Source organism: Schistocerca americana, chromosome 8 (genome assembly GCF_021461395.2).
Source record: "Schistocerca americana isolate TAMUIC-IGC-003095 chromosome 8, iqSchAmer2.1, whole genome shotgun sequence".
Lineage (NCBI taxonomy): Eukaryota > Metazoa > Arthropoda > Insecta > Orthoptera > Acrididae > Schistocerca > Schistocerca americana.
The window spans coordinates 188,155,100-188,175,544 of NC_060126.1; the positions used below are offsets into that span (position 1 = coordinate 188,155,100).

Sequence of the window (20,445 nt, forward strand, 5' to 3'; positions counted from 1 at the left end):
ACACACACACAAAACTGGTTCACTTCTTACTTTAAGAACAAATGGCAAAAGGTCATTCTCCACAGTTTTGAAAATAGCTAAGATGTGGGTTCAAATGGGCGGCCCCTGGGGATCAGTGCTGTGGCCACCCCTGCTCCTTATTTATATAAATTATATGCCTTCTAGTATTATAGATGCTTCTAAAATATTTCTGTTTGCTCATGACACTAGCTCAGTAGTAAAGGATGTTGTGTGCAATTTGGCACTGTTTCAAGTACTGCAGTTCAAGAAGGAAGTTCATGGCTTGTAGAAAATAAATGCTTTATCACAGTAAGATCAGTTTTTACAGTTTCTAACACACAATTGAACAAACCCCGACATTTTAATTACAAAGAATGGGCACATGATTAGTGAGACTGAACAGTTCAAATTTCTAGGTGTTTAGATCAATGGTAAACTGTAGTGGAAAGCCCATGTTTAGGATCTTGTTCAAAGACTTAATGCTCACATTTTTACTATCAGAACAGTATCTGGAATAAGTGATAATTCAACATGAAGAGCAGTCTACTTTGCTTATTTTCATTCGGTTATGATGTATGGTATTGTATTTCGGGGTAACTCTTCCCATTCTCAAAGGGTATTTTTGGCTCAGGAACGGATGGTTTAGGAACGGATGGTTTCAGCAATATGTGGTGTAAGTTCGCAAACCTCTTGTTGATCCCTGTTCATTAGCCTGGGTATTCTGACATCGGTCTCTCAATCTATATATTATTTAATGTCATTTTTTGTTAACAATATCAGCTTATTCCAAAGAATTAGCAGCTTTCTCTCAGATAATACTAGGCAGAAGTCCAATCTGCATTTGTATTGCACCTCCTTGACTCTTGTGCAAAAAGAGGTGCATTATTCTGCTGCAACTATTTTCAATAAGCTACCACAAGAATTCAAAAGTCATAGCAAAAATCCAGGTTCTTTCAAATCCAAACTGACGAGTTTCCTTGTGGATCATTCCTCCTATCCTGTTGATTAGTTCCTTGAAAAATTATGCTGATTCCTGCATTATTTTGTTGACTGCATTTCTATAAACTTATAGTTTGTCGTCTCTTAGGATTCATGAACACTTTATTATTATATCTATTATTACTTTTCTATTGTAATTTCATGTAGCGACATATTCCATGACCACGTAGATTTACTCCTCAAATTCGCCCTATGGAACAAGATGTGTAAAATAAAATACACACACATACACACATCTACTGACAGAGAAATGTAGTCAGTTTTGACTATAGAGTTGTTTTCTCTCTCTCTCTCTCTCTCTCTCTCTCTCTCTCTCTGTGTGTGTGTGTGTATGTGTGTGTGTGTGTGTGTGCCAACTGACAACTTAGCATCTAGGCGATTTGGTGAGATGTTACATTTACTACTTAAATTATCTTTAAATTTTTATTTTAATAAATATGTCAGTTTATGTTAAAAGTACAACAGAATAAACACCAAAGTACATAAAAGCAATTTTAAAAAATTAAGAAAAAATGTAACGTTAATTAATTTTCTGTTGCTTATATAATAAGTCTCATTTGGTCATTTACCAGAACGAGCAGTCACTGCTGATGCATTGATACGCCGCCGTAACTTTGTAATAGCAGAACGAATGAGACGTAATCGTTTTGCACGAGCTGGACCAAGTTTTAAATCCTGGCATCGAACTTGAAGTTCCAGTAAACGTGCTAAAGCTTCTCGGCCCTGTAAACAAATTATCAAACAACTTAATGAGTCATAAAATTACAATACAACTTAAGAGGAAACCTAAAATAAAGTGGCATGGTTCTCAAATCCATATAACCATTTGGTTTTAGCAGCTGCTACAAATGGTAAAAATCTACTAAAAACAAAAATCAAAGATAAATACTTCAAATATCTGTGACAGAAGAAGAGTGTTTACTTAGCACCAGATAAACAGAGACAACTGAAGTACAATTAATAAACATTTACAAATAAAGTTCAGTTTCGAAATTTTAGATTCCTTCACACACGAGAGAATAGAGAAAGTGTATATTTGGACATTAAAGAAAAAGAGCAGTCACTTAAAAACATGAGGCAAAAAGTATGAATGAGAAGTAACATAAATTGACATCCCACATTCAAATTTGAATTTGTGTGTGTGTGTGTGTGTGTGTGTGTGTGTGTGTGTGTGTGTGTGTGTGCACTTGCATGCAAGTGTGTGTCAAGTCAAAAATTAATTGACGGGCTCTGAACAGAATACACTATCACTTTGAATTAATTATATACACAAGTTGGCCAGCCATTTTCACTGCTTCTGTTTAGGCACTTCTTTCATAAATATTAAGTAACATTTTACTTATCATGATCCTTTGTACTAATCCAAGTACATGCTGCTGCACTGACAATCCAATTTATAAGTTAGGAAATCAGGAAAAATCAAAATGAATTACAAGGAACACTACAAATTTTCCAGAAATGAAGGTATTAAGAGTGATGCCCTCAAACACTGTCTCAGGTAGTTGAAAGAATTCTGCACTGATATCTTAAGTTATGTTGTTAAAAGGGAGACATGATACGTGTTATTAGTAGGGACGGAAAAAATTCACATTTTGTGACAAATGTGAAATACAGTAGATGCAAATTCTGGCTCAAAACACGAAACACCTTAATAGGTGCTATTTCATAGCAAACAGTATCCATATGAACTGTTTTATTAGAGATGAAATAGCTTTATTTTCTGCTTATAGATACTGAAAATGTAACCAATTTTCAGTTACTGATGTTGTACTTCATCTGGTGATGCACAGTTTGAAAATATAGTGTGCATAAGAATCTTTTTCTGCATATAAATATTGAAAATGTAACTAATTTTCAGTTACTAGTGTTGTACCCCATCTGATGATGACTAATTTGGAAAGATAATGTGCTTAACAACCTGTTTGCAAAATAAAAAATGTATGCTGCAATGTACTCAATGATCTGGAGCCATGTGAACTGTGGTTGGTTGAATGGTCTACTTAAGATACACGTCGTGTAATACAATGTAGTACTCAGGCGTGGGACCTAAAATTTTATAACAAAGAAAGGCGTACAGGTTTTTGTTAGTTAAAGCTCAACAGATGGTACAATGGCTCAAAACATGGTAAAATGTGAACAGTTTTAACATGGCAAGTTAGATGGTGGATATTTTGAAATGTGGTTGCATCGAATACAGCTAGAGGTCAGGCTTGAACTACGTCATTACCAATACCTTGATAAACTTAGCAAGCAACACTTTGTGTTGTGTGTTGTTCATTGTTTTATTTTCTTATTTTGAAACAAGTGAAGCGACCAATCATGGTCTGGCATAGATTTCGATTACGACCCTTAAAACACCAGATGAGATTGGCGTTCTCTGTGACAATGTGTCATCTCTACTGTAAACGCTGATGCCCTGTGAAACGGAGGCTGGGCTTCTTTCCCTGCACCACTCCTCTCCCCTCTGGCAGTCAAAATTCTAGTTTGTTTATGCTTACGGCTGTCTGTCGCTATACCATATAGTGACTGTAAAACAAAATTTGAAACGTTTTTCAACTGCGCCAAAATTCTTCTCTTAATCTTAAACTAGAGTTATAGTACATTCGGTCCTACTTCTATGCGAAGTGCCTTGTCGCTTCTGTATCATTGCCAAGCATGAGTTACATGGTTCTAAATGCCCACAAAAGGTCAAAGTTAACAATCTGTATATTTTGTAACCATAAAATTGGTTGTGAAAAGACAAATAATGTTCAGAAACACCTTAAATTGGAAACACATTCAGTTCACTGGCAGGAAAATACTGCTGCTTTCCAAGAGAACAATTATTTTTGAAAGCTTGAGTACAGCCAGATGAAATAACAAAGGCCATTTCCAAAGAAAAAGGTGTTGAAGTTTTACCAAAAGTTAACATTCCAGTCAAAAAGGACCCATTCAGTACTTTTACAAAGACCAAATTGATTCTAATTTTGACAAAAATAGGTGTAAATTTTTAAAAACATGTGAATTTTGCAAAAAGTAGATGCTACATTTTCCAGTCACTAGTCATGAGTCATATGCCTTGATCATACATGTATGAAAAGGAACTGCAACACTGACACACAAATTGAGGAACATAATGATATTTGTCAGTTAGGTTTCATATGGACTGTAACTTTTGACTGAGAAACATCATCAAGAAAATTCACACAGAGAAGGAGGAATTCTATTTTATATTGCCTGATTTAAGATACTGTATGGCACTAAGGCAAAGAAAGCAAATAGAACTAAACCTGTTGTACACAGTTTATTTTTGTAAAATTTAGAAATAGAATACATAAAGAAACTCTAAAGCACATGAAGGGGAAAATAAGGAGGGCCAAGGAGGGAAATACATTGCAAAGTCTAGAGTTGGATGAGGTGAGCAGAAGCTGCAATGTGTTACTACTAAAATACATACCTAATCAACATAGTTAAAAAAGAAAGACTGGAAAGTTCTAGAGGAAGCTATGGGCAGTAGAAGTTTGTCAATACACAAACTCAAAATGCACGTTACTATGTAGAAAAAAAAGAAGATCGTGTATATATATGTTATTACCTATCAAATATTAAAAAAGTTACAAAAATAATGTAAAACATAATAAAATCTGAAAAATTTAACAGACAGAGTATTTACAATATTTTTTTCCTGTAAACCCATACAACAAGTCATTTCTTCACAAGAAAAACCATCAAATATTTTAGTACAGTGTATGTGCCACATACTTGAATGAAGTGTCGTCATGGGTACTTCAGAGACTTCTTAACTAAGCAAACATCTGCCAATTTCTGTTAGTGACTGTTTTTTATTTTAATACATTTTTATTGTTTACATCCAAGGAAAAAATTCTGGATCTCTATATTTTAAATCTGGAAATGCTGCACACGAACTTGGAAACCACAACAAAAACAATCATAAAGTGAGAACTGCAAAAAAATTCAGATTAAAATTAATTCAATATGTTTACATACCCCAACTTCCACTTTGCTTGTGATGTCAGCAAGTTCACGGTCAATATCAGATTCAGCATGCTGAGTCTTTACAGGAGATTCATCTGGTGGTATAAGCAATCCTGTGACTGGATCAAATTTTAGCACCTCCATATCATAGCGGGCCTGCCTTATAAGTGCTCCACCTTGCTCTCGCATACGGAGTGCAGCCCGATAAAATACGGTGTCACGAGCATTATATGCCATGCAGTTGTTTATCATCAGTAGGAAGTCCGCTTCTAGTGAATCAAGGTCTTGATATTCAAAGTTTGCTGCCTAACATAAAAAAGGTAACATTTGATAGACGACTATGTTACCACTCTGCATAAATCAGATAAGCAACCTAAAATTATCAAATCAAAACATGAAATTACATAAAAATGTTGTATGCGTAATATACTGACCACAACAGTTTTGGGATCAGTAAATATGTCACATTTGGTGTCAACGTATACGTTCATTTCACTCTGCTTTCATAAATTGGAAGATGGGCCTTTTACATAAACTAAAATTCACTGAAAAATACAGTTATGGGTCTCTATATGACTCCAGACATGGAATACTAGCTCAAAAGCACACAATACAATGGTTACAGGTGATTTATATGCATGTGGCATAGATTCACAGAGATTTCAGATGATTTAGCTACTTCTCAAGATGAGTAATTCTCAGCACTTAGAAGGTGCTGGCATGGATATTAGATTTCTTAAAAACACATGCTAGAAATGTATAACAGTATGCCACTGACATCCCACCATGTCAGCATGTCGTCTGAGCTCTCATGTTATTGACATCATTAAAAAAAACCACACATAACGCAATTACCAATGATGCCGGTGTACAACAGGACAAAAGACTAGAGGATCTCACTCCCCCACCTGTGGACCGACACAGGACACTACTGTACAGTTCAGTTCACCACATATCTAGTAATACTAATTTCTGCTTCATTGTCAGACCGCAAACATAATACTGACATCCATCAAGTACAAGTGTAGAATTATTTCAAATTTCATACACGGAGTACGAAATACAGCCCCATCTAATGTGCTACCATCCTTAATGTATCACTGAGTGCTGTCTTTAAGATTAAGGGTGTTCTATTTTTAACAGACACATACAATGGGCCTATGATAATAGAGGCCTCTTTCATGATGACATCTGCAAAAAATATGGGTCAATATTCTTGTCACATAGCTGTTTGCAAAGTTTGTTAGACCTGAATCATACTCTGTAGCTGTTTTGAGGTGTGTGAGCAAGAGGAAATAATCACCGCAATTGCTCATCAATGATTTTGTCATGACCATTTTCCAATACTTGCAGCTGTTTAAAACAGGTTCAAAGTCCAAATAACTTATGGGAATGCAGCCGGGTGACATTAACAACTGCCGACATTTTGAAAAGTTTACGTTCTTGCACAGTACTTGCATGCTGCAGTTTAGCCTTGAAAATAACAGGATGTGCACCTCTGAAATATCACCTCTTGTTGGCGGCATCATCCTGACACATTTCCACAAGTTAGTTGAACATTGTACAAGCTGGGAGAAACACAGGTCTCACTAGTCCAAAGTTACACAACTGAAATTTGAGACACTCCAATATCTGAGAAGTTAACTATTTCTCAATCACAGGTCTTGTCTTTACTTTCTCTTCCTGTAATGATAACAAGTGTCTTAACTCCAAGGTGTAGCTATGCTAGACATAACATTTTTCCAAGATGCGTCAGTATATGTTGACTAATCCTGTAATTTTTTGACAAATGTATATGCATTTTGTCACCACATTAAGTCAGCTTATAGAAATGAAATCTTGATATTTTGAGCTTGAAACTAACACAAAAAAGCCAATTTTTAATAAATACATTGAGACCTTGTGCTAATATGACCAGCCATATAAAACTAATGGTTAAACTAACAAAATGGCTATAAATATTGGTCTTCAAAGACACAAAAACCATTCTTAAAACTGTGTGCGACAGATTGTTTGCATTTGTATAGCATTCTAAATGAAACCATAAAAACATATATCTGAGTTTGAGTTCTGGTCCACCATGAAATTTTAGCTTGTTTATTACAGTCATTATAATGGAACATGGTGATGAAAGTGCTGAGCCCAACAGATGTAAAAGTCGAAAATTAATACCTTGACACGCATTGTTGATAAATCCATTGGCTGCTTAACAACGTCACTGTAGTCCACAACTTCTGTCTGGTCAACAGGCTCTGAGAATATTTCACCAGTGTCTTTCGTCTGCAATAGATCTATAAGACCTATCATGAAGCATTCCCGAGGACATAGTTCCATCCGCAGACAGTGTTCCCTCCTAGCAGGGTGGTAAAAGGTAAGAGAATGAATTAGATTTGTAATTTGAACACAGTTTCGATATTAAAATTTTTACAGAACACTCTAGTCATTAATTACTAATGAGAGACATGTAAGAATTTTTCCCTCACATCTCTCTCCACCCACACCCTACAACGTTGAGAGAGGGGGGGAGAAGGAGTGAGGCAGTGGGGGTTGAGGGAGAGAAGGGGGGGGAGAGGGGAAGCGGAGAGGGGGAGGCGGGAGGGGGATGGGGAGAGGAGAGAGGGACGGGGGAGGGAGGGAGAGAAAAAGAGAGAGAGAGAGAGAGAGAGAGAGGGGGGGGGGGGAGGGGAGGGAGGGAGGGAGGTTTTGGTGTTTCATGTGCTAACCTATTTAGTTTAATAAGTATACAACTTTTTTTTTTTTTTTAGACTCTGGGATCTTTCTTTTTCTACATTACTAGCACAAAAGTGAGTAAAACAGAATGATGTACAGGGTGAGCACAAAGTCTTGCCCTGATTATAACAATTTATTAAATTTATTACAGAATAACTGTTTGATATAATAATTTAGATTTGATGCCATTACACAGGTTAGTGTTACTAGCTTTTCTTAAGACCTTACGTTAGTAAACCTCAACGTGTGTTCCATTGGTAGCTCGGAGAATGCTGAGGCCGTATTCCAGTTCCCGCCAGGTGTTTCGTAACATGTGTTCTGTCACAGTACCCACAGCAGCTTGTATCCTAGCCTTAGTTTGTTGACATCAGCAACTGATGTGATGAAGACTCTGTCCTTGGCATAGCCCTGGATATAAAATTCAAGGGGTGTAATATATGGAGAGCGGGGTGGCCAGGGTGTTGGACTGTTCCGTGGGGGTGGGGGGTGTTCTTCCATCTTGCTGGATAATTATCCCTGGTTGACATTCTTCTAACTGTGGCGTAATGAACTGTTGCAAAATGTCTACGTAAATATTAGCAGTAAAGGATTTTTCCACGAAGAAAAGTGGTCTAAAAACCCTGTTATGCATAGGCCGCACCAAACAATCACTTTTTCACTGTCTCACTGTAATTATACAGTAGTATGTGGAGACTCTGAACCCCATATACGGACATTATGCCTATTTACTATTCCACTGACATGAAAGGTGGATTCATTGGTAAAGCATATGCGATTTAAGTAATCGTTAGCGCCATTACTCTTGTTGAGAATATCAGTTGCAAATTCAGCACGTGTCAGCAAATCATTCACTTGCAAGGCCTGCATGATTTGCACTTTGTAAACACACAACCTAAGCCTTTCATGAGGAATTTTCACCACACTTGCTTGTGGTATTTGGAGTTCACGTGATGCCTGAAGAGTTGATTTAGACGGACTCCGTTGAAATGATTACCAAACACGATCAACAGTTGCATCATTCACACGAGGCCTGCCACTTCAAGGACGATCTTCAATGCTGCCTATTTTGTTAAACTTTGCATACCATCGCTTTATTGATATAACGTCAGGTGGGCTGTGTCCATAAGACGCCTGAAATTCATGCTGAACACTGATGGGTGATTTTGTTTTTGAAACCAAAGCACACACTGCGCTTTCTCCTGCTTCGACACTATTTTGCCAGCACCTAACGTGACCTAACAGACCGTGTCAGTTTTGTGGAGCACTAGCACCGTCTATTAGTCACAACAACTAGTAACACTAACCTATGTAACAAGATGAAATGTACTTATTATTGCAAACAGTTATTCTGTTACAAATTTTTATAATCAGGGCAAGACTTTGTGCTCGCCCTGTATATACTGTCATAGAGCAGTTCATGACATGTTAATTGGAGCCCATAGTAAAACATCACAACATATGTGAATTTTAAAATTTTCTTGGTGAATTGAGTGTTCAAACAAATTTCAGGCTTGCAGCCGGTCGTCGTTCAATACTTCGCACGATATTTCAACCGGGCACTTGCCAGTCATCTTCAGGTGAGCTGTCGCAAACTGGCGAAAACGTCCTCCGTTCTGCAATATATAGCGTACTGTAACTATTCTGCACAAGTGTCGAAAACTTGATAGATGAACCACACTGCCCGGCAGCAACGCCCTCACTGGTGGAATAGCGGAACTCAGTCGCCCTCTGCGTTGCTGTTTGCCACGGCCGTGGATGCACTCTGTCATCTTCGATTTGAGCAAATCGTGGAGATGATGGGATTCCATGTACTGTCCAGCTGGTAGCCGCTGTCACAGTTTAACAGATTTTCCGCCAGTCGTATTTCTACAGATTCTTTAATAATGGAGTCCCAGAAAGACGTTGCTGTGGACAAAATCATTGTTTTCTCATACTCCATTGAATGTCCAGTAGAAATACAATGTTCAGCAATAGCAGACTTGCTTGGCTGCAAAAGGCAGGTGACTACCCTAGCCTCATCCTAGATTACAAGTGGTCAAAGACTCATATAAGATTCACAGCAAACACAGATATAATACAAGAAAGAAGCAGACTCTTCAGGCTGTAGGTCCGCTGTTGCTGAACATTGTATTTGTACTAGACATTCAATGGAGTATGAGAAAACAATGATTTTGTCCACAGCAACGTCTTTCTGGGACTCCATTATTAAAGAATCTGTAGAAATATGACTGGCAGAAAATCTGTTAAACCATGACAGCAGCTACCAGCTGGACAGTGCATGGAATCCCATTATCTCCACGATTTGCTGAAATCGAAGATGACAGAGTGCGTAGACGGCCGTGGCAAACAGCAACACAGAGGGCGACTGAGTTCCGCTATTCCACCAGCGAGGGTGCTGCTGGGACGGGAGGGGGGGGGGGGGGGGGGGAATGTGGTTCATCTATCAAGTTTTCAACGCATGCGCAGAATAGTTACAGTACGCTATATATAGCGGAACGGAGGACGTTTTCACCAGTCTGCGACGGCTCACCTGAAGATGACTGGCAGGTGCCCTGTTGAAATATCGTGCGAAGTACTGAACGACGACCAGCTGCAAGCCCAAAATTTGTTTGAACAGTCAATTCGCCAGGAAAATTTTAAAATTCACATCAGAAGCCTTTACGGGGAGGAGATGGCCTCACATATCCGAAGTTTCGAGAAGCTACGTGGTAAAAGAGCAAAGCTTTTAAGTTCTTTAACCTTTTTATTGAGATGTCGGAACCATGGCATTATACCAAAATTTGCTAGAGTGATTCATTTCATTAAGACCACTGCTGCACGGAAGATTACTGAGAAGGCTAGTCATGCTATTGTCAAAGAGAGGATTTGCTACACAAGATGAAGGTTAGATGCTATTTCAGCAGAACTTTACCAGTTACATCTGAAGGTTGCAAGGTATCTTTCTCCTGTATCATGGGACTGGGTTGATGGAGTGACTTCGGCCAAGTTCGAGTGGATCCACAAGGATGCTAATTGTCAGCAGATATCAAAATTTGATCGTCTGTTACCACAGAAGCCGTCTTCAGAAGGGATAATGGTACAACATTCCGTTGTCAATCTCACGGAGAAGAATTTGGATGACGCGAAACTGTCTGTATTAAGCAAGGGACTCAACTTTGCACTTACACCTACAGCACCGCCATTAATAAGTATTTTGAGTGGTGTTAAAGAAGCTGTACGACGTCTTCCATTGGATGCTGCAGACGAAATAAGAAGGGAAACTTGCCGTGCTCTGTTGAAGGTTCCTACTCAACGCAGTAATTTAACCTCTGCAGAAAGGGTTGCATTACGAAATCTAAGAGAGGACCCTGACGTAGTGGTATTGAAAGCTGACAAAGGTAATGCAACTGTTTTGTTACCTCGTGGTGTGTCTAAAGATAAGATGTATGGTCTGCTAAGTGACTCTACCTATAGGAGGATTGATTACGATCCTACAGGACGTGTGCAACGGAAAACTTCAGCACTATTAAATTCCTCCTCCTTACCGCAAGAGACCATCAAGAGGTTAAGACCGCAAGATACCATCAAGAGGTTAAGACCGGTATGTGTACCTCCAAGACTGTATGGCCTTCCAAAGATTCATAAAGAGGGTCTTCCTCTGCGTCCAATAGTGAGCAACATTGGAGCTCCTACATATGATTTAGCTAAACATCTCGCTTCCTTACTGAGACCTTTCGTAGGCAAGTGCTCACATCACATACGTAACTCAGCTGATTTTATCAATAGACTGGTGGCTCTTCATCTTAGCAGTGTAGACCTTCTAGTAAGTTTTGATGTGGTCTCACTTTTTACAAAAGTTCCTCTTGCAGATTCTTTGACACTGATTGGTAACATGTTTCCTGTAGATATCACTGTTTTGTTCAGGCACGTTCTTTCCTCAGCTGATTTTGTGTTTAATCAAGAATATTTTGAACAGACTGACGGTGTCGCCATGGGTAGCCTCCTGTCTCCTTTGGTGGCCAACCTTTTTATGGAGGATTTTGAAGAGAGAGTGCTTGAATCAGCTGCCCTGAAACCAACAGTTTTTTGGCGGTATGTGGATGACACTTTCATAGTGTGGCCTCATGGAGAAGATAAATTAATGGAGTTTCAACATCACCTCAACTCCATTCATAGCAACATCCAGTTCGCCATGGAAATAGAAAAAGATGGTTGGTTGCCTTTCTTGGACGTCCTGGTTCGAAGGAAGAATGATGGTTCTCTAGGGCATTCAGTTTACCGGAAACCCACTCATACTGATTTGTACCTGCAAGCATCGAGTTGCCATCACCCATCGCAAACCATGAGTTTGCTTAAAACACTTGTTCATAGAGCTCATACTGTCTCAGATCTAGATAGCTTACCTCAAGAACTTGCCCATCTAAAGACAGTATTAAGTGAAAATGTGTATTCCATCTGGCAGATTAACAGGGCACTAACAGTTAAAACTAAGAAGCAGGAAGTGAATAAAGAGGACAACACGCCGGAACAATCTTTAGCTTTTCTTCCTTTCGTTGGCAACACTTCATTTAAAATAGCAAGAATCCTCAGAAAATTTCTGGCAAAAGTGCTTTTCCGCCCACCATCGAAGATTGCGGACCTTGTGGGATCAGTTAAGGACAATCTGTTACTATGAAAGGCCGGAATTTACAAGATACCATGCCAATGTGGTATGGCTTACATAGGTCAAACCAAACGCACCGTGAAAGAACGCTGCACTGAACATCAACGTTACACCCATCTTTTGCAGCCAAGCAAGTCCGCTATCGCTGAACATTGTATTTCTACTGGACATTCAATGGAGTGTGAGAAAACAATGATTTAGTCCACAGCAACGTCTTTCTGGGACTCCATTATTAAAGAATCTGTAGTAACACGACTGGCAGAAAATCTGTTAAACCGTGACAGCGGCTACCAGCTGGACAGTGCATGGAATCCCATCATCTCCATGATTTGCTCAAATCGAAGACGACAGAGTGCGTCCACGGCTGTGGCAAACAGCAACGCAGAGGGTGACTGAGTTCCGCTATTCCACCAGCGAGGGCGCTGCTGGTGGGCAATGTGATTCATCTATCAAGTTTTTGACGCATGCGCAGAATAGTTACAGTACGCTATATATTGCGGAACGGAGGACGTTTTTGCCAGTCTGTGACAGCTCACCTGAAGATGACTGGCAGGTGCCCAGTTGAAATATCATGCAAAGTATTGAAAGACGACCGGCTGCAAGCCCGAAATTTGTTTGAACAATCACAACATAGCTGACGAAGTGCCTAACATTGGATGCTATGAAATGCAAGGGCTCTCTGCAACAACTTTGATTATATTCTGCTCCTCTCTCCATTACACTCTTGGTATTACCATTTAATAAGTTCAAATGCAATTATATCATTGCATGACATATAGTTTAGGACATCTGATGTCATAAACATTGAGCTGTATGAAAATGAAACAGCAGGGTGAAAGTCACGAGAGATACAGATGAAATTTGTATACAAACCTGTCTAAAATATGTTAAATGTATGTGACATGTGCATATTTGGGAACAGCCATTGACAAAAAACTTCTCCTAAGCCCGTGGATTGATTTCAACCAAACATGGTACACTTACTAATATCTGGAAAGAAATACTGTGGGAGTAGGAAGCAGCACCCTCCTGCTGGGGTAGTAGTGATAACATGGAGTGAGAATGAGGAGAAGAGGAGATTGACAGACAGGTAGCGGGAAAGAGGAGATGGTCACAGATATGGGAGAGAGGAAATGGACAGAGGGAGGGGGGAGGAGAAATGAACCGAGGGAGGGGGAGAGGAAACGGACAGAGCGGGAAGAGGAGGAGGTGGATGGAGGGAGGGGGGAAGAGGAGACTGATGGAGAAGGGGGGGGGGGGAGATGACAGAGGGAGGAAAGAGGGGATGGAAAAGGACATTAGTGTTTAATGTCCCATTGACAACAAGATCATTAGAGACAGCATAAGCCCGGATTGGGGAAGGATGGAGAAGGAAATTGGCTGTGCCCTTTCAAAGGATCTGTCCCAGCATTTGCCATAAGCAATTTAGTGAAATCAAGGAAAACCTAAATCTGGATGGCCAGATGTGAGCTTGAAGTGTAGTCCTCTCAGATGCAAGTCCAGTGTGCTAACCACTGTGCTACCTTGCTCAATGCAGGGAATGAACAGAGAGGGTGGGGCAGGAGAGGAGAGACTGAGAGAGACAGTAGGAGGAGATGGACAGAGAGAGAGAGAGAGAGAGAGAGAGAGAGTTGGGAGGAGCAGACAGGCTGAGAGAGAATGAGGAGGAGATGGATAGAGAGAGAGGGAAGAAGAGATGGACTGAAATAATCTCCAATATACTTGCTCTAACTGACCACATTCCCACATCTGCTCTTACTGAAGACAAAATTTCTGTCATTCACCTTTAATCTTCATGTAGTGAATTCTATACATTAACAATTAGTTTATGACTATGTATTTCAAATTAACATCCTTTAATGTAATAACAAACAACTATAATAATAATGAATAGTAACAGCTCTCAAAAGAATCATGTTTAGGAACATATTATTGCCTCCAGTAATTCAGTAACTACTTATACATTTCTCAGTTATGAATTCAGATACTAATGAATACTTTAAAAATTAAATTTGATACCCATACGAGAAACTTACAATTTGCATAGTTCTTTTTTGAGCTTCTCTCGTTTGCGCACCAGTTCACAGAGGAGACGAGCTCGTTCCAAATCTTGGCGAAGGCACTGCCAAAACTTCAGTTGTCGATAAAGTTCACCCTGCAACAATACAGTAATGTATTTCAATTGCAGACTTGTCAAAACATTCAAGGAGATATTGTATAATATGCTCCTACCTTGCACTAGCAACCCGTATACAGCTGCATTATGTTCTAGAGAAAATCTTACACAACTGTTCCTTTTTACCATCCATCACAACTGTGGAACTTATTTGTTTTAGTAAATTAAACAGTCTTCACTCTTGTAACACAGTTTTTGATTTAACAATGACGTACAGATTTAAAATATTTAACAAGGGTTGCTGTCAATCATCATCCTTGTATAATACTCTATATAAGGCTCCTAGCTTTAAAACCACTGTATAATTTTTGTCATGACCTAGTGTTAATGTTTATTTCCTACATTTGTAATGTGCTGTCTTATACACTATTGTTCAGCTTCATCTTGGTCAAAGAGCGTTCCGCTCAATTTCTTCTTGTACACTGAGGTGGTACAATGTCCCTAATAAGAGTTAAAAAAAACTTCGTGTAAACACCACTACAAAATGATCTTTACTGCGAAAGGACAAAATTAAAGAATGACTCTTCTGAGGAAGTAATCTTGATCATCTCAAGCACCACAGCTGATTCTTGTTAATATTAATAAGACACGACAAAAGTTATATTCTTCAGAGTGATATTTTGAATACGATATCAGAAATGACAGGATTTGTAGACAACAACATATTTGTTTTGACCAATTCTTCCACGGAAAACAAATTTAAAAAAGGGGGATTGACAAAGACCAAATAAAATTAAACATGAAATCAGCTGCATTTTACTACACAATTTAAAAAATTTACTGTGACTACCCTAGCCTCATCCTAGATGACAAGTGCTCAAAGTCTCATATAAGATTCACAGCAAACACAGATATAATACAAGAAAGAAGCAGACTCATCAGGCTGTAGGTCAGACATGTAGATAACAAGAATTTATTCCAAAATGTCTTCAGGGGGACGTGTAGATACTATGAAAATTTTGGAAGGGAAACAATTGAAGTCAATAAAAGTACGCAGGTAATGAAAGAGAAACATGTAGGACAGGCATTTCATTTCAAAAGTGTTAAGATCTCAGATGGCTAGTAACTAAGAACATATGTAAAACTGGACAAGAATTCAAATACGTCTTTAAATGTTTATATAATGTAAATGATTGTTCAGAAAAAAGAGAGTAATGAATATAATGACACTGTAGAAGAAATGCCGCATGATGTTTTACAAAGGCACATAAAGAAGATAGTTTTTCCATATGAACAGTTTAAATTAGTCAAAAGAAATAAAGCAAACTGTCACTGATTTGGACTTCATGATAATTCAGATTGGTCTAGATTCTATGAACCCACAGACAAAGTGGTAATTCAAACTCATTAAAGAATTTTAAAATTTCGTTCTTGATTTGCATATGGTCCGTTGAGCTAAGCCACTTCCAAAGACAACTTGTTCCTTTCTCTCATTAAAATCCAATATTTTTCTATGCAGTTGATGACAATTTTAGTGAATATCTTGTACATTATGTAGAGGAGGCTGATAAGCCTGAAGTTTTTTTATGCCTTGTGTGTCTCCTTTATTGTGAAGTACAGTTATTGTATTGTCCTGGTTTTGTGAGAGATGTTCTCCACAGACATTCTGTAAATCTGGACTACTTGGGGCGAGTCCCACTCCAAATTACTGAAAATCCCTATTATAGAAATGTTTTCTAAATTAATCATCTAAAGCTATAACTACAAATATAATATACGCAATAGTTAGATTAAAACTAGATGAATTGTAATATACTGTACAGCATATTAATCACATTGAACAATAGGGTTAAACAAATTTAAAGTTTCAACACATATTCAAAGGTTTCATTAAATTAGCTCCAATAACAAGAGCCCATGCCGTATAGACTCTTCCCATCAACACCAGCATTTTTGAAATATAGAGGTGAGAACTCAGCTCGCTTTGAGGTTGAAATATGCTATATTTAATTATCTGTGATCCACAATGGAGATATCTCAAGCATTCTAACCTGGTTAGCTTCCCAAAAAATATGATCATCAGAAAGAGTCTTCCAAATCTTCACTTAGGAACATATCATCATCCACGAAGTGTAGATGGTTCATGTCTGAGCCATCCCTATAAATTATTCTACATTAATATTTTATTATTAATAGTTATGATAAAGATAAACTACCCTCATACAAATCCTATGAACACCATTAGATTACCTGCCACTTGTCTGAGAATGCACCAACAACTCTTGACAAAAAAAGTGAATAAAGGAAATAAACAGAGAGAGGAAGAAATCCTCAGAAATATGAAAAACAGAGATACTTTTAACTAATAATGAAAGATTTTCCAGTTGAAAGATATTGATTCTGAAACTGTACAGAAGCACGCTGCGCTGCTCAATACAGAAGACCCCATACTAACAAGTATGCCAACTCATAAGCTCATACTGTAAAACCGCCATCTCATAAGCTCTTACTGTAAAACCAAAAAAACAGTTATAAAATGTTTGGAATGATATCCTCAGACTGTCTGTTTTGCAAAATATTAAAATAGACTGCAGTGAATCTCAAGGTAGTCAGTGTCTGTCGTGATCTGTGATTTAAAAAGGAATTCAATAAAAGCACTCCGTCTTCAGGCCACGAGTGGCCTACCGGGACCATCCGACCGCCGTGTAATCCTCAGTGGAGGATGCGGATAGGAGGGGCGTGGGGTCAGCACACCGCTCTCCTGGTCGTTATGACCGCATTCTTGACCGAAACCGCTACTGTTCGGTTGAGTAGCTCCTCAATTGGCATCACGAGGCTGAGTGCACCCCAAAAAGGCATTCAATATTAAAAGTTAATATCTACCTCACAAACTGTAAAATATCTGAGAGATGCTTGCTGCCTCCAAGAAGACCGAGTGAAAAAGTTCTTGGATTTTGCACTGCAATGGTACGCTAGCTCAGATCCTGCTTTCAAGTGCAAGTTTGTTTCAAAACATTCCACATCTGTCATATTTCTCCCATACTTTCCTCTCAAACTGAACTTGTCAGAATTTTTCCTCTGCTCTATGCCCAAAACTAAAATGAAAGGAAGTTGTTTCCAAAGCATATAGCACATTCAGAAATCAGTAATAAAAGAAGTCGGTGTCATTAAAAAAAAATCATTCCAGGAAATAATATTCCAAACAGCATGTACTCAATACTGGGAAATACTTTGAAGGAAACAACACTTAAAATATTGTAAAATTGTAAATGAAATGTCTATAGCACGAATCCTGTCTTCCACCACATTCTATACAACCACAAAATATCGCCATGTGCGCCACCCACTGTAACTGCAGAGTGACCTATCAGTCGTTAAGTGCTGTGTACAGGCTCCGTAAATCACTAATGTGCATAAATTGTAATGCATATTACGTGATGTTGCATGCTATATGCAGTATATCAAGACGATGATGTCACTCCGTGGAAACAAAACAGTTACGAAGAATTAAATTATGGTTAGTGTATAAAACTAAAACCAGAATGGACGAGAATGCTGCAGTTTACATCTATCACAATTTTTTTCAGTCTTCCATCTTAGTGTGCTTCTTTTGAGAATATTACACCAGAGTGCACAGTTTTCCATGCCTCAGAAACAGGTATGGCATGCAGTTCAACTCTGCTGCTGGACTGATATTGTCAGTCAGTACACACATGGTAGCAGGAGAACTGTTTTAGCATGCAAGTGACATTATATCTCTACAAAATCTCTTCAAACATTTCAAAAATGCCATGGATCCAAAAGTAAATTTGTTCATTGAGCAGTATGTCTGGCTTCTTCAAAAGATTCATGAAAATTCTGAGTTCCTCCAGCATATTACCAAAAAAACTCTTTGGAACTGTCTGCATTATTTCCATGTGCTGTTTTAGCTTTTGTTCTTTACATCACATGGTTTGTGTGTGTGTACTGAATATGGTTATATTTATCATGTGCATGTATCATATTATTTACACAAGATCCAGCTCAGCTTATCCTTTACATGTTTCAACAGATCTGAAGATATTCAGAATATGGAAGAAACAGTAACCATTTTAAACACAAATGGAACAATGGACTTAAATTAAAAAAAAAAAAATATTAGAATAATCTAGAAGTTGCATGGAATACTGTCACTTGAGTCTCACAGAAGCTTAGGCTCACCAAAACAAAAAACATGGTCAAATAATATATCCACCAATGGTATCATTTCTGTAAATGGTTGTATGTAATGAAAACTTGTTAATACTTAAGCCACATTTTGGGTAAACAATCTCTGAAAAAAGATGAATCGCAGCATATCTGATATGCAACCCACTAACGGTGCGGTCACTAGTAAGCCATAATTCACTGATATTTATATTTTTCAAGATCCAGTTAACTCAAACATTCTCTGTCTATCGCGTCCTCTTATTACTATTGCTAAAGAAAAAGAACCTATAAAGTAAATACCTATGAAGAATAAACTGTATTTATTCAGAAAGAAAAATGAATCTTCATTTTCACTACAGAATTGACATTATAATGTAGTTGGCTCACTTTTTAAATATGAATGACCCATTTAACGTAAAAGTGAATGTTGCGTTACTATGTACTCATCTGATTTGGCTACAATCTTACATAACATGAATGAAAAACTTCAGTCCAAGAAGTATCTTACAGAAAAAATGAGAAACACGTTTTCAAAATGTGAGGAACAAATAGTGGATGTGTGCTATATTAAAATGATAGCACCATTCTTCTTCTTTGATAAAGACTCTAAACAATATTACTCATTTTTTTCTGACAACTGTAATAGTAAAACAAAGTAACTACAAAGCAAGTAACTGAGTGAGAAAACAGTGACTGCCCAGTGAAAATTGAAACAGAATGTTCTCTAGCTTCCCCCTGTACGAAACAAGGACTTGAAGTCCAGTTAATGAATGAAAATTAGGGGAAAAACTTGTGCAGGTGTAAATTTTTGTACACTGGTAGGAGGGTGTGTCGTGAATAACGTGCTAAAAATCCCCACAGGTGAGGATATGAATGTGTGTGCGGGTGGCGGGGGGTGGGGGGCATTAAAGGTATTTTTTCTATTATTTTTATACTTTATGTTTCCCAGAAAAAAACTGAATTTCCTACAAAAACAGCCCTACCCACTTTTTCTCTATGACTAACACTTCCCACACTGCACAGGATGGAAAAATTGCAGAATATCATTCTAACAATATAAAATTACTGTTCAATGAAGTGGGATACAGCATATATTAAATGTGTGTACCATGTCTAGGTGCAGTAGAGCTGTATTAAGGAATAAATTGTGTTCTGGGGGTGTAACAGGGTGAAGGGGTGGGGATTGAGGGTAGAAGTACGAGGGAAATCAGGTTATTGGATTGTGGTCATGCAGTCCACCTTCTTAGATCTGCAAACTGTATAGTGAGCAGGTGATCACCCACTCTATCTTCCCCGCTACAACATAAATGGCAACTACAGGATGTTTCACGAAGTTATACCTACCCCTACAATATGCATTATGAAACACTGGTGACCCAGCGTGCAGACATGGCGAGATGTTTTATTTTTCACAAACTGCATTAACACTATATGAAATACAGTTATGTGTTACTAATAATAGTGACACAACTAATAAATAACACAAGTAACAAGCAGGGACAGAATATGTGTAAATATCTGCACACTGTTCTACACTGCTAGAGGTGAAATTGATTCTTAGTCGTCTCAATGGAAACTATAGAGTTCTTCAGGAACAGCAATGCTCCCCCCACCATGCGCATTGCTCACTTTCATTTTGCAGACAGATTATACTTCCACAGCATTTCCTGTCCAATTCTCTTATGTAAATAGACAAAAAACTTCACTGCACTTGTGTTTATATAGCGGAGTTATTTTCAGTTTGTTAAATGAGTTCTTATTTGCAGTTGGAAAGAGAGCTTTTTGGTAAAATATA

At 38.2% G+C, this 20,445-nt stretch overlaps 1 protein-coding gene across 2 annotated transcripts in view; it reads right to left on the reverse strand.

Annotated features, from left to right (window-relative positions):
• Positions 1-20,445, reverse strand: part of LOC124625776 (peregrin) — a 260,021-nt gene that overhangs the window by 140,495 nt on the left and 99,081 nt on the right. For both annotated transcript variants that reach the window (XM_047149217.1, XM_047149216.1), the window contains exons 10-13: positions 14,383-14,501; positions 7,147-7,327; positions 4,987-5,280; positions 1,569-1,722 (exon numbers count right to left, since the gene is read on the reverse strand). In XM_047149217.1, coding sequence (XP_047005173.1) covers positions 1,569-1,722; positions 4,987-5,280; positions 7,147-7,327; positions 14,383-14,501 — 748 coding nt within the window. The remainder of the gene's footprint in view (positions 1-1,568; positions 1,723-4,986; positions 5,281-7,146; positions 7,328-14,382; positions 14,502-20,445) is intronic.